Source organism: Sus scrofa, chromosome 1, assembly GCF_054392235.1.
Source record: "Sus scrofa isolate SSC_HxYL_T2T_F1_AM1 chromosome 1, Sscrofa_HxYL_maternal_Yorkshire_Landrace_v2.0, whole genome shotgun sequence".
NCBI classification, from domain to species: domain Eukaryota; kingdom Metazoa; phylum Chordata; class Mammalia; order Artiodactyla; family Suidae; genus Sus; species Sus scrofa.
The window spans coordinates 284,968,387-284,982,307 of record NC_139383.1 but is presented as its reverse complement, the minus strand read 5'-3'; the positions used below and the strand labels follow the sequence as shown (position 1 = coordinate 284,982,307).

The following is a 13,921-nucleotide window of genomic DNA, read 5'->3' as shown; positions in this document are numbered from 1 at the left end:
GTGGCTGAAGGGATTTTCTGTTAATTTAGGCATCCACCTTTAGACTCAGTCTCAGCTGTCAGTGTCTGTAGCACTTGTGTCTGGATCTTTCAGATCCACTAAGAGCTTCAGGTGTGGCGCCCTGGGCTCAGCTTGGCGTGCTCCGCCAGAGTTGGTCCTTGCCTGGCTGGGAGGCGCGCCAGCCCTCATCCTAGGGCTATGAAGATGAAGAGACTGGCGCTCAAAGGAGCGAAGCCTTTGCGCCAAAGCAGCAAGCAAGCGGGTGGCAGGGCTGGGCCTCCGAGCGGCCTGTCTCCCCAGCCCAGTTCACCCTCCCCCCGGGCCCCAGTCGTCTCTTCAGGGCCTGGTGAGAGGAGCCTGAACTCGAGGCTCCTGGAGGCCTGGGCCTCGTCTCAAGTCTGCTCTTACTTGCCGAGGGCACCCGCGCAGAGTTCCAGGCTGCCACCCCGTGGACAGGTCCTCACAGAGCCGCCTCGGCATCGTCCTCAGATTTGGCTAATGCTGGACAGAGCTCAGTGCAGCCCCGGCATCAGCGAGCATGCCCGTCCTTTGGGTTGTGCTGACGTCCTGAGGGACCCCAACCCCGTGAGCTCGTCGTGCCAGACAGGCTTCCCGGCCACTGCCCGCCCACAGCCCTGGGTGCCCACCGAGCCCTCCCGAGCTGCCAGCTGCTGGGCTGCCCTTGAGACGGGCCGGTCCTCCGTGTTTCTGGAAGGTGACTGATGTCGTGCAGTTCCTCTCTGCTTGGTTCGCGGGGCTCTACAGGGACTCGACATCAGGAGGTCAGGGAGCTCCCGAAGCTCCCGAGGCCGTCGCAGCCTCGCTGCAGCTCTGTCTTGGTCCAGCGGAGGCGGTTGTGCCCAGGCCTTTCAGGGGGGAACTGGGAGGCATTTGGGACCGCCTTCGTGGGTTTGCATCTTTCTCGAGAACCCAGTGACGTTGGCCGTCCACTGTTAATGAGAAGGCGTTGTGGGGAGGCTGACAGCTGCCCTTTTCTTTGAACGGCAGCCAGTTTTATGGGGGAAACCGTCATTTCCTGCCCACCTTCCACGGCCAGGTTCCACTCAGTACTCTTTAGAGCGGAGACACTCTTATTGATTCTTTAAATAGGGAAGGTTGACCTTGAACCCCCCCCTTCAGGGAAGGTGCCAGAGAGGCACATCTAGAGAAAGGCACTCCCTGTCTGCGCTGGCCCCGTAAGGCGCGGGGAAGGAAAAGACCATCTCTCTCCCTTCGCGGCTGCCTTCGCCAGCCGCGTGCCTCTGTCCTTTAGTTTTCCGCCTGGTTCTGACTGGGTCCAGTTAGACCCAGCTTTCTGGCTGTTTGAAAATACAAAACTAAGGGAGTTCTCTGGTGGCTCATTGGGTTAAGGATCTGTCATCACAGCTGTAGCTTGGGTTCGATCCCCGGCCTCCCCTGGAACTTCCATGTGCCGTGGGTGCAGTCAAAAAAAAAAAAAAAAAACCCAACAAACCAAAAAACGTGTTTCTTAGAATCTTAAGCTCAGCTTCACCCAGCAGGTGCTCTTGGCACCGTGACGTGACCGCAGAGGAAAGCACCTGCTCGAGAGGATGGCTTAGGTCGCTGCTGTCCTGCACCTGCCACACAAGGACCAAAGTTCCTTTGCTTCCAGACCCAGGGTCCTTTTTCTTTCCCTAAAGGGAAGTAAATTAGTGCTCACCCCAGTGCAGGTATCAAGGGAGCACGAGCGTCCCTTTCCCCCCAAACGCCCGTGTATAAAGAGGATACCTAACGCCAGGCGCTTCCTCCACCACCTGGGGAAGGGGAAGGGCGGGCAGCCCGGGGCCGGCCTTGACCTCAGCTTTGCCGCGGGGAGTGCCAAGCGCGGGCTGCAGTGCACACAGGTGGACTGGAGTTGGAGAGAGGGCTTTTCTGCTCCAGGCCAGCCCTTGTGGCTTCCTGAGGACGCCAGGTGCCCGGGCACAGCCAGCTCCAGGCTGTCGCTTCTCCCAGAACCCTGTGGAGTCTTCAGAAAGAGCTGGATCTGAAGATGGGGTTTGGGTCACTGGCCACACCGAGTCAGGAAGAGAGCGAGGCTCAGGGCTTCTCACCTGCCTGCAGAGACAGAGCTGAGGCCATCGCCAGGGAGAGTCACCGCCGTGTGGCGGCCGAGCTCTTTGTGCTCTGGCTTCTCCTCTCCCCGCTGTCTGCTGCCGAGGCCCCGGGGCAGTGCCACCCTGTGCCGGCCAAGGAGGTGCAGGGGGCTCTGCCATGAGGCAGCAGCGGCGTGTCAAGTGGCGGCAGTGGCGAGGCCAAGGGTTTCTGACAGGGTTTTAGAGAAGAGGGGGACCTCTCCCTTTCTCTGGGTGTGTGTCCCTCTCCTGAGACGCTCTGAACAGCCTCGGCCGGGAGCAGAGAACCGAGTCTGGTGACTTGTTTCTTGCCTTCCAGGGTGGGCGGTGCTCTCAGGAGCCACCAGGGAGATAACCTGGTTTAGCGAGTCCCTAAGTAGGGCAGATGTCGAGGACCAGCTGTGCCTTGGCGCATTCCTCCCGTGACCCTCATCTGGGACACCGGCTGGGTTCCAGGCACTGATGACATGGCAGCAGACAGGACAGACGTGGTCCCTGCCTCTTGGAGCTTCGCTCTTGGCTGAGAGGCAGGCAGTCCTGTTGCATCTGCCTTGAAACCTTTCTCCCTCCTCAGCCCTGCACCTCACCCTCGTCTTCCACCTGAGCGACCACCGCCACCCCAGAGTTGTCCCCAAAGCCCCCCAGGCACAGCCCGGGGCGGGGGTGTGGGGAGGCTACTGTGGGGTCCCACCCGCCTCCCCGCCCCGCCCACACCGCCCCACGGAGCCTCCTGGGTCTTCACCGCGCCTCTTGCACGCTCCCCTTGCCAGCTGTGCTCTGTCCACCGGATCCCTGTCCCGGCTGTGGGCCTTTGCCTGGCCTGGAAGACTCCTCGCTGGCCCTCTCCGTGTTCCGGAGAAGCACGCCCACTGCCACCCCACGTCCCTGTTCTCCGAGGGACGTACGAGCCCCTCCTTGGCCTGTTTTCTGTCTCCCTGGGGAGGTTGTGGGCGCCACATGGGCAGAGGAGTCATGTCACTGACTCTTGTGTAGTCCCAGCACTGAGGCCAGCACCTGCCACACAGGAGGGGCTCAGTAAAAGTCAGATGAATGACGGAGTGCCTGTCGTGGCTCCGCAGTAACGAACCTGATTCGTGTCCATGAGGACGCAGGTTCAATCCCTGCCCTCACTCAGTGGATTAAGGATCTGGCGCTATGTGGCTGTGGTGTAGACCAGCAGCTGCAGCTCCAGTTCTACCCCTAGCCCAGAAACTTCTATATGCTGCAAGTGTGGGCCCTAAAAAGTAAAACAAGTTGGATGCGTGAAAACAGCCAGCTCACAGCACGCCATGGGAAGGGCTGAGAAGGAACCGCGCACAGGGCGCAGCAGGGCTGCCGGGGTGGGGACGCGGGGGCAGCGTGGGTCACAACGGAGGGAGAGTCGGGCTGGCAGGGTGCAGGAGAGCAGCGCAGAGCCCTGCGGGTGAGCCCGGGACCGCGTGGGGGGTGAGAAGAGGGCGCCGGGGGCCCAGCCACCCCGCGAGCCCACACGGCCACAGCCGTGGCCTTAAGAGACACGGAACCCCCCCCCCCCCCGCGGCTTCCCAGCGAAGAATGAAGCGCCCCAAGTGCCTTTTTAAAAATAGGCTTTATTTCTCAGAGCAGCGCTGGGCTCACAGTGATGCTGAGCGGGAAGCACGGAGCTCCTGCCTGTCCTCGCCACGCTGTCACCCTCTGCGCCTCCCGGAGGGTGGGAGGGTGGACCTGCGCCGCCACGCCACGGTCACCCCAGGCCCCCCTGTGTCCCCATCTGGTGGCGGGGCAGTCTCGCTGCCCAGTATGCTTTCTGCGGCCCCCACCCGGCTGCCGTGGGCGGGGGTCTTGCTGGGACGGGGCCGCCACCCACCCGTGTCTGTCCCACAGTGCTGGCCTACATGCAGCTGCTGGAGGACTACTCGGAGCCGCAGCCCTCCGTGTTCTACCAGACGCCGCAGAAGGAGCACATCTACCAGCAGAAGAACAGGCTCCTCATGGAGGTGTACGGCTTCAACGACTCCTTCAGTGCCGGCGACGCCCCCCACGAGCTCGCGCCGCCCCCCGCCCTGCCCCCGAAGCAGCGGCAGCTGGTAAGCGGCCCCCTCCCGGGCGCCCCGCTCCCTACCACCCGGCGACAGGTTCCCATCGCGATGGGTGGGTGTCTAGGCGCTGGGGCCATCCCGGGGCAGGTCCCAGCGCTCGCTGTGGCCTCTCCCCAGCCCAGGGGCGGTGGCGCCCTGCTTTTCCAGAGCAGCCCCTGCAGCTGGGACTGGCTCAGATGCAGAACGTTTGCCTTCTCTGTCGGCAGCCTTTTTTCTCTCTCCTCTGGCTCCAAAGCAGACCTCCCAGAATGGAGGGACTCCATCAGCGCGCAGGGCCCGGTCTGTGTATGGCCATCTGGGGACTGGATTCACATAACGGGCCCAGAGTGCCTCCCACCCCAGCCGGGCCCGGGGCACCCAGTGAGAAGTCGAATCAGGCCGGCCTTAGACAGAGCAGCTTTGTGTTTCAGGCGCCGTGCACCCTTCCTCCCTAAAACTCCTCCTGTGTAAGGACCCCATGTAGTGGCAACACATCAGCACAGAGACGGGCTGTCCGGCCGCGGGCAACCCGTGAGACTCGGGGAGCAAGTGGGCTCTTTGCCACCGGTTTACAGACCCAGTGGGCTCTGCTCAGGTTTTGGAATCCAAACGTCCTTCCAGCCATGTTCTCCAGGAAGGGCCCACCCCGTGAGGGGCGTCTCGACCGCATCAGAGCTGCATGCGCTGTCTTGCTCCTTACTGGACAGTCCGCTCGCTGGTGCTTTAAACAGAGAGGGCCCAGGGTGGCCGCCGGGCTGCCGTTTGTCTGTCACGAGAGAATGCGAGGTGCTGCCCCGACTTCAGTGGGAGGCAGCTGCCGACTGGAGGACGAGGGTCCCTGGTTGCTCTGCGAGCCCATGCCTGGCCCCAGAGGCCGTGCGCCTTCCTGCATGCCGTGGGCTGCGGTGCGGGGCTGGCCAGGCGGGACCACAGCCAGCCTCCTGGGGGGACAGGCTGGTCTAGTGGAGGAAAGGGCCAGGTTCGGAAGAGGGACTCCTGGGTCCTCCAACAGCCGAGTCTCGTGCGCTGTGCTTAGGTCTCAGCTTTCCACCTGCCCTACTCACCCCACAAACACCTAATACCTCCAAATAGGAGTCTAAATTGTTCTGAAAAGATTTCAAGAAGGAATCATCGCCACAGAAATATAAGTGCCTGCCCCAGGGACCCTTGACCTAAAATGTTTGGCTAAACAGCTGGGCCAGTTTTGGTGAGAAAGGAAATATCCTCAGCCCTCCCACTGGAGCGCGCAGGCGCCTGTCGGCCGGCCTCCGGCGTCTCCTTGGTACCACGGAGCCCGCAGGCCAGACTGTTGGGGGAAAGCGCCCTGCGGAGCACGCTTGGAGTCACGGCCGAGAGAGCGCCGACGGACCACTGCACCTTCGGGGAGGGGCGGTGCAGACACAGTCCTCCCTTCCCTAAGGAAGCCCAGGAGGCTGACTCCGAGCCCAGCGCCGACACGTGCTGCCCGGCTGCTCGGCGTTCCTTCTCAAAAGCAGGCGAGGGGAGCGTCACCCCGTCTTACAGACAAAGGTGGGAATGATAATCCCTCCCACCTCCCACGGGCTGGCCCCTCGTACCCCGAGGTGCGCAGGCGTCTGCGTGCTTTACGCGGAAACCGCCCTGCCCTGTGTCACTCACGTTTTACAGATGCGCGCCTGAGGCCAAGCGGGTCTCGAGGGGCAGGGCTCAGGTTAAACCCCGGCAGCCCGGCTCCGGCTCCGCGCGGCCCTCTGACAGCCCCTCTCCACAGGGCGGGGCCGGGGCTCAAACCCAGGACGGCATGGCCCCCGCCCACTGGCCTCCTCATGCTGTACCACCGCTCCCCACGGACACAGGAAGGCAAGGAGGGTCCCCGCTCCTCTGGTCACCTTCACCAGGCACCTTTCACCCCCGCCTGGGCCGAGAGGCTGTCCCGCTCCGGATCGTCCCAGCAGCGTCGAGTAGCGACCTCTTGAGCCTTTGCGTGAACCTGCCTGACTGTTGTCTGCTCTCTCCCTCCTTCCCTGTCCTCTCCCTCGTTCCTCTGTCCAGCAGGCCTCCTATGCTGCTGCTTCCTTCTCCTCTGTCTCCTACTGTGTCCAGCAATCTAAAGTGGCCTTCACCCCCGAGGACAGCAGTGCCACTCAGGGCATCAGTGTGTCCGTCTCTAACTCCTTTCTCAGCCGGCACGGCAGCTTACCTGTGCCCTCGGTGAGTCGCTCCCGCCACTCTCTGCTTGAAATCTGGTGTCGGTGACCTTTCCCGGGTAGCCTATGCCTCCTGAGGTTGCACTGCTGCCCACAGCGACTGTCCCTCTGCAGGCCCTGCGCCGGGTGGGGAGGGCGGGCGAGGCTGGCTGTGGCCCTCGGGGTGGGTAAGGTGGGGTAGGGAGGGGCCGCAGGCAGCCACACTTGGAACGTCATTGCTCAGGCATAAACTGGCAGCGATGCTTAGGCCTTTTGATTCTGTTCACCCACTGGCACTGGGTCAGCCCTGTAAGAGTTGTGTGTTTAAAAAGGAATATTCTTCACGTAGGCAGCAAAGCCCTGGAGAGCGGGCCATGACCAAGTCAGAGTCTGCGAGCTGTGTGGGTCAGCTTTTGCTAACTTTTGCTATGTAACAAACCACCCCCAAAACCTTGTGGCTTAAAATGACCGTAACCGTTTGTCACTGCTTGAGATGCAGCTCAGCAGAGTGGGTGTGCTGAAGTGGGTGGACTCACTGACACCCCAGATCCTTGGCCAGGACAGCTGGGCTGGTTTGCTCTGATCCGCAGCCCCCGTCAGCCCCTCTCAAGCCAGCCTGAGCTTGTTCACCCCGCAGTTGGCAGGTTTCCAAGAAAACAGTGGACACTTGCGAGGCGTCTTAAGGCCTGGGCTCAGGACTGGCACAGTGTCACTTCCACCACGCCCCTCCAGGTTGGGGACAGTAGAGTAGACTCCACCTCGGCTTGATGGGGGTTGCTGGTGCGTCACTGCAGAGGGGCGTGGAGACGGGGAGGGCCGTGGGCAGCTGTTCCCCCTGAAACGTAGGTGGCGCAGGCCTGGGATCCGTACCTGCCAAGAACCTCAACAGCCACCGTTTTCTGTTTACTCTGGTCCGATGCAACACTCGGTGTCGGGGGACGGAACTTTGGAGTGGAGCCACATCGGGGCGCCACTGAGAGTCGGTTTGTCCTTACCTCCCGCCCCCCAGGCCTCAGCCAGCTTCTGTCCTTGGGCTATGTTTTTCCTGCCTTTCACTTTGTGAATGAGAGGATTAGGTCAAATCATAGGAAGCCGCCAGGCACATGGTAAGCTTAGAAAGTCTGTTATTCCCGCTCTTGCTCTTGGCCTTCTGGATCCTGTCTGGGTGCTGTACGTGAGAGCTTGAGCAAGTGGCTCAACCTGCTTGGACTTTGTGCTCCCTTCTAAATGGGGAGACTGAGACCTCTCCAAGCTTGGCTTCCCAGTGTGGTTTTGTTTGGTTTCCATACTTGGGGGCCACCCTGCCTGTTGTGAGGACCTTGGGGTACAGTCTTGCCTCCAGTGCTAGGGCCTCGCTTTCTTGAGTCCTCACCAGGGGTTCGCGCTGCAGAAAGGCTACACCCCTCCTCGCCGCCCCCAGCCCTGCGCAGTCTACAGACGCCCTCTGTGTCCTCAGCAGGCACCCCTGGCCAAGCTTCTTTCACAACTCTTGCAAAACTGGGCCTTTAGACAGTCCTAGCTCTTGACTGGGTTTTTCTCCTCTGTGAACAGAAAGTAAGCGTGAGTTATCCTAAGAGTATCTCCAATACCCCCTTTGAGTGGCTTAGGCTTGCGAACTGTCCGTGAACGGGCCGTTGGCTACAGAACTGAAGAACATTCCTGGGCATGGTAATTAAGTTCGGGCACAAGTACGTCGTCATTCTCGTCCCTGGCTCGCAGGGGAGCCTCGGGCATCTTGCCTGGGAAACGCTGCCTCTCGGTGCCGGCTCCTGAAGGGGCCCGGGGGAAGCCAGCCGGTAAAGGTGCTTCACTGCCCATAAAGGAACGCTGTCGGCGATGGCCTGACGGGTGGGGCATGTGGCATCTGAAATGCTGAGGCCCCAGGAGAAGCGAGTCAGTGCCGTGCCAGCCTGTCCCTCACATGGGCTCTGCTCTAGGACGAGCCCCGGATGGTGGGCCTGACCTGCTCTCAGAGCCGCCTTCTATTCCGGAATTGCTCCTTCCTTCCATCCTGGGCCTGTGTCATCAGTCCAGCCCAGGCCTCCCAGCGTGCCTCTTAGGAAGACAGCAGGTGCCCATCTGAGGATACCTCCCACGGTTCTTGGCCCAGTGACCTGCGACTTCTGCCCCGTGACAGGAAGATTGCCGTGTTAGAATCTTCTGCAAGGTTCTAAGCCCTGAAAACCGCTTGTCAGAGCCGTTTTAGAGCAGCAGGCCTGCGCCGGTCCCTTCAAATTGAGGTGACTGCCACACGAGTGACTTGTCTGCTCTTCCCACAAGTTCCAGGATGGGTGTCATTCAGCAAGTGCAGAGCCTCTCCAGCTGCAGGCCAGGCGGCCAGAAGGATCTAGAGCGAGCACGACGGCCTCATTGTCCTTGAGCAGGCCTTGCAACTGAGTGGGCAGAGTAGGTCGAGCACAGAGGAGGCTCCCCTCAGGCAGGGTGTGCGTGGTGGCGGGAGCCGCACAGCAGGTCTCTCGGAGCCCCGTGGACGGCGGAGCCCTAACGGCGTCCCACAGAGCTTCGTGGCGGAGGGTCGCTCGAGTTGTGGTTTGAAGGACAAGTAGGATTTCCGGGAAATCCAGACGTGGTTGTTCTCCACCAGGGGACCTGCCAGAAGGTGGAGACTAGGGAGCCTGGCGTACGTTCTGGGAGGTTGTCTCAGGTAGACGCGCTCAAGGACCAAGGTCACGGGGGAGCCGGCTGAAGGGTCGTGACCACAGCCAGGCCTCCCACACATCCTGCCCCTTAACTGAAACCAGCTGCTGCCTCCTGAGCATGGGCCTCTGGGCAAGGGGGTGTCCCAGGGGCGTTTCAGACGCCCTGATGGTCTCCGGCTCTGCGCCATTCTTGGGGCTCCACCATGCAAGGGCAGGCCTCTCACCAGACTCGGCTCCATGGGGTTAGGGATAGAGCCCCAGATGCTTGACTGCCGGTGTTCATTGCATCTGCCCGCATCCTGGTGGCGTCTGTGGATGCTTCCACCCTCCACAGAGTTGCCCGGGCAAGAGCTGTCATCTTGTCTCTCCCCACCGCCACCACTGGCACACGCCCGTCCCCACCGCCATCACACCCCCAGCGTGACACCCGTGGCTTCCCTCCCGGCCTTGCTGCGGCCACAGGCAGTGCCCTCCTTCCCCCAGAGCATTGCGGGCAGACCCAGGTGTCAGTTTGTCACTGCAGAGCCGGGTCCAAAGTTTTCCTCGTGTTATGGGACCTGGCCGTTCGCACCCTCCTGCCCCGGGCCCTGCCCTCTCCCGGTGCCTCGCCGCCCTCGTTCTCTCCCCTGCCCGACCCTTTCCCACTTCCTCCAGTTCCCACCCCACCAGCTTTTCCCCTTACTTGCTGCGTGGACCTGAGCTTGCCCCCCCGCCCCCGCGTCCTCCTCTGTCCACTGGGACACGGAATTGAGGCCGAAAGGGGGGGAGCGTGCAGAGAGCAGGCTGCAGCCAGCATGGCGTGACAAGGGGTCACCCCGCTATCACCGCACTGGGCGGCTTTCCTCCCTCCACCCCTCCCTCCCTCCCTCCTTCACGTTCAGGCGCTTTTGTTCTGAGGGAAGGACTGGGCTTTCTCTGCGCGGGTCAGGGCGGAACCAGTCGGCAAGTAGCAGGTGCTGACCCGGAGGATCTAGATTCACCAGAGGCAGCGAGCCGCGAGGCGTCTAGCTCTCTCCCCTTCCCCGCTTCCCAGCATTTCATCCAGCAGCCGGATGCTGGCTTGTGGCCTGATGGCCTCTCTCCATTCCCAAGAGGCAGCTGTGCTGATGCCGGGCTGTGCCGAGAGCCCGCTTCGTCCTCATGTTCCTTGCCTGCTGAGCCAGGCAGGCTGCTGGCTCTGTGACCCCAGACGTCGCAGGCAGCTGCTGTCCGCTGGGCCCTTGAAATAGGATTTGCTCCTTGGTAGGTTCGCCCTGTGCTTTCCCGCCCTTCTCACTGACTCAGGGCGCTTGTGTGGCCAGCATGTCCCTCAAGTGTGATGTCCAAATTCACTGCCACTCTGAGCCCAGACACAACTTTGGTGGGGGTGGGGGGTACAGACAGACCAGCACCCCCTCTGGGTTTCTGCTGCCTTCGGGCCAGAGAGTGGAAGCGGGCCTTTGCGTTTGTGTCAAGCCCCTGCCCTTGGGGTTCCCACCTGTGTCAGGGGTCAGCCTGCCTTGCCCTGCCTGGCCGCCAGCACGGGCCCTGCAGGGAGGCAGGGCTGGCCCATCCAGTAGCAGGACCAAGCAAGGAACCCTTGCCCATTCTGGCTTGGCCGTTTGTTCCCCTCCCGTCTAAAGGCTTCGGAGCGACAGTGTCCTTGTCGTTGATGCTCTCAGCTGCGGGATGGCTGGTGCTCTGAGGCCAGCTTCAGACTCAGGGACTTCACTTTGGCCCTTCCTGCAGATGTGCGTCTGGCTCAGTCCATGATGGCCCAAACGCCAGGCACCAGAAGGACCCCCTGGTCCTTGTGAAGGTCCCGTGTGATGTGAGCCGTAAGGGTGCTGTCCGCACACTGACAGTTGCCTTTACTTTCATGTCTTCAAGCTGCTTGTCGACTTCTTCCTGCCCTGTGACGAATGCTGACTCCCATTCCAGGCGCGGAGAAACCAGAATAGAGAAGCTGAGCCGTTTGCTCAGCGTTTTAAGGTAGAGCTAAGGTTAGAGGCCAGGTCCTCAGCATGAAAACTACAGCCTTCGGGCGACATTTGTGAATTGGTTAATGACTGGGAACGTGGAGCCCTGCGTGGGCTGGTGGACGGGAAAGCCGTGCCTGGGCTGGACATTGAGAGGGTGGCTTTTGTCCTCTGTGTTCTGAGGCGCTACGGAGTCTAGCTACAGGCTGTAAATAAGTGCTAAGAATACGTGTAATTAGAGCCTCTGTTGTGCTGGTCAATCCGGAGAGTAAACATGGTTGAGTCAGATTTCTAGAACTGAATTCACATCATCTTGGAATCGGTACTCAGTCTTCCCTGTGAAGAGTTGTTGTGATTAAGGTTAATATTTAATGAATACACAGAGCATCTCAAAGTGTATTGGAGATTCTTACACAGGTATAATTAGCCACAAAAGCATTGACCAAAAATAGAGTGTTTTTAAGGAAGAACTTGTGATTCGGCTCGCAGAACTATGTAATGAGAAGAGAGAGTCAGTTTCTGCTTTCACCTGTCCTGCAGTTCTCCTGAGCAAAACATTTCTGTTCTTGTGCATCCTCTGTTGGAAAATTACTAGTCTGAGTTTAGAAATGGGTTGCAGCAGCAGCCTCAGAATCTGCCACTTGGCTTTGGAAGCTCATCTTTTGACACGATCTAAAACGTAGTTGTCGTGAATGAAGACAAGCACGTCCAAGAAGGAAGTTGCCTGTGGGCCTAAGACAGGCCCACAGGATGGCTTACTTGGGACCAGGAAGCGGAGAGGAGACAGCGGTCCTCAGTCCCGTTTGCCACGTGGAGTGACAAGGAAGGTTGTCATGGGTTCGTCCTGGTGACCCAGGAGTGACCGCGTCCCATCTCTCTGAGAACCAAATCAGATGTGGTTCTTTCCAGGAGGTTCCTTCCCAAGAAATCGTGGCAGGTGTGTGTTTTTTGCAGTGGCTGAAAGTGTACTTCCTTCCAAGAGAAATAACTGAAGCCCCGTGTCGTGTCGACACTTGCGGGCCTTGGTTGGAGGAGGCGTCCTGTGTGCCCAGGACCAGTGCTGGCCCTGCAGAGGGGAAGAAGGGCCACACTGCCTGAAACAGCAGCTTCCCTGGAGGGCGCTTTCTCACAGATGGTGGACGAAAATGCATGCCCCCAAACCAGCTGTCCAGTCGCTTCTCTGTTTTGCTAAGTAGCATCCAAACACACGGAAGTCCTGAGCCTTGCTGAGCCGGGAGTTTCCAGCAGCGCTGAGCTCTGGCACCTTCTCTACTGCCCGCACACTTCCCGCCACACGAAGTCCATTGACCCAAACGAGCGTTTCCGCGCAACCGGCAGAACCGAAATTTCTTCGAGCTTGGAGCCCAGGTCACTGTGGAGTTGCCGTTCCAGTCACGGTGCTCTGGCCGTGGCCGCAGCCCTCAGCTGCTGGCTCGCCGGCTGCCGCCTCTGGCACCCCCGCCTTCCGCTAAGCAGAGGAACCCGGTGACGGTCCTCAGATTGAGGAATCTGACTCTGGTGCTTTCCCGCCAGCACAGAACAGGGCCCATCCCTGGTCACTTTTCCGCCCGGGATACCGGGGAAAGGAAGGAAAGCGGTGCCCCGGCTTTGAGGGCGGCTTTGCGTTTAGCATGTGAACGGCCGCGAGGCACGTGCCTTCCTCGTCCTTTGCACCCGGAAAGTGGTTCTTTCAAGTGCGTGTTTTCAAAAGAACAGGCTGCCGGTTCCTGTGTCTCACAGGAGGGCGGGTCTTTTCTCTGCATCTCTGGCTTGTGTGTCAAGCCGTGGCCGACCGCCTGTTGCAGGCGGGCCATCAGAACCCTACGCTGAGGCCATTTTTGAGTGGAGGTGGCCGGCCGGATGCTGCAGGGCTGCGAGATGGCCTGCTCAGGGCCCGGCACGGCCCAGAACACTCAGTGAGTGTGAGCTGGTCCTCCCGGCACTGTCTCTCAGGAGCCGAGCCAAGTGTTGCTGGGTACATGGCTCACCTTCCCTGCCCCTTCGCCTTGGGGACGGGATGGCCACAGCACTTGCTGCAGACAAGCTGAGTCAGCGCCTCACCTGACCAGCAGGAAGCACTCAGTAGCGTAGCTGTCACCATCAGCATCACCGTTATGAGGTGGTTCTTGCTGGCACTTTGATAGCAGTGTGATCAGGGCTGACACTGGGGGCAGGTACCCCCTCTTCTCACTGCTCTCCTCCCCAGGAACTCGCTCCAGCGCTCCACTCTCCCGACAGGCAGCCCCTCCTGTTATAAAGTCCTCAGCCCAAACAGTCTTACTCTGGCTATAAATAAAAATTCCTGCTGCAGAGTGCAACAGCTCTCTGTCAGAAGCAAAGCCGGGCACCAGCCAGTCCTAAAATAAACTCCAGGCTTCGGTGAAGTGGTGTTTCTGTTCGGTGGCCAGCCCCGCTTCTCTCCCTGCCCGTATGAATAAATATGACCTTAAAAGCCTGGAAATAATGCCCTGGACTTGTTGACCCTGGCACGGCGGGAGCCACGCTGCAACCCGCCCCTCTGCAGAGCCGTGAGGAGTCGCTTTGCGGTGATTAGAGGGCCGCTCCTGCCTCCGGAAGGTGTCTTTCCAGCCTGGCTCTTGTCCCAGCAAGACTGCATAGCTTGAATGCCACAGCGCTTTGCAGGCCTGCTGTTGCCGAGGAGGGCGGCGGGGCAGCCAGGACACTTTGTCCAAGAGACGCCGGCGCTCCTTCCCTCTCCTTGGGGGCTGCCCGCTCCTCTGCAGCCCAGGCCTTTGGCAGCGTCCCTGAGCCCCCTCTCCCACCCCTGCACCGGGCAGGCCTGCGCCTGGACAGCAAGACGAGCTGGTCCATGAGCCTCCACACCCGAAACGGAGGCGCCACTGAGTCAGGAGGTTTCCTAGGTGCTCCGGTTAATAACAGCCTTAGAAGCCATTCCTCAGTGCTTCCTCATTCAGTACATATGTATCGAATTAATTAAATGCCCCAGCTCTGTTTTCAGAGGAGTTC

General features: G+C 60.4%; 1 protein-coding gene across 8 annotated transcripts in view; it reads left to right on the top strand.

Annotated features, from left to right (window-relative positions):
* Nucleotides 1-13,921, top strand: part of RAPGEF1 (Rap guanine nucleotide exchange factor 1) — a 129,793-nt gene that overhangs the window by 89,088 nt on the left and 26,784 nt on the right. For 4 of the 8 annotated variants that reach the window (XM_084999536.1, XM_005654593.4, XM_084999533.1 and 1 more), the window contains one exon: nt 3,957-4,159. In XM_084999536.1, the coding sequence (XP_084855662.1) occupies nt 3,957-4,159 (203 nt within the window). Of the gene's footprint in view, nt 1-3,956; nt 4,160-6,181; nt 6,341-13,921 lie in introns of all 8 variants that reach the window. The other 4 variants (XM_084999513.1, XM_084999524.1, XM_084999506.1 and 1 more) reach the window with 2 other exon arrangements.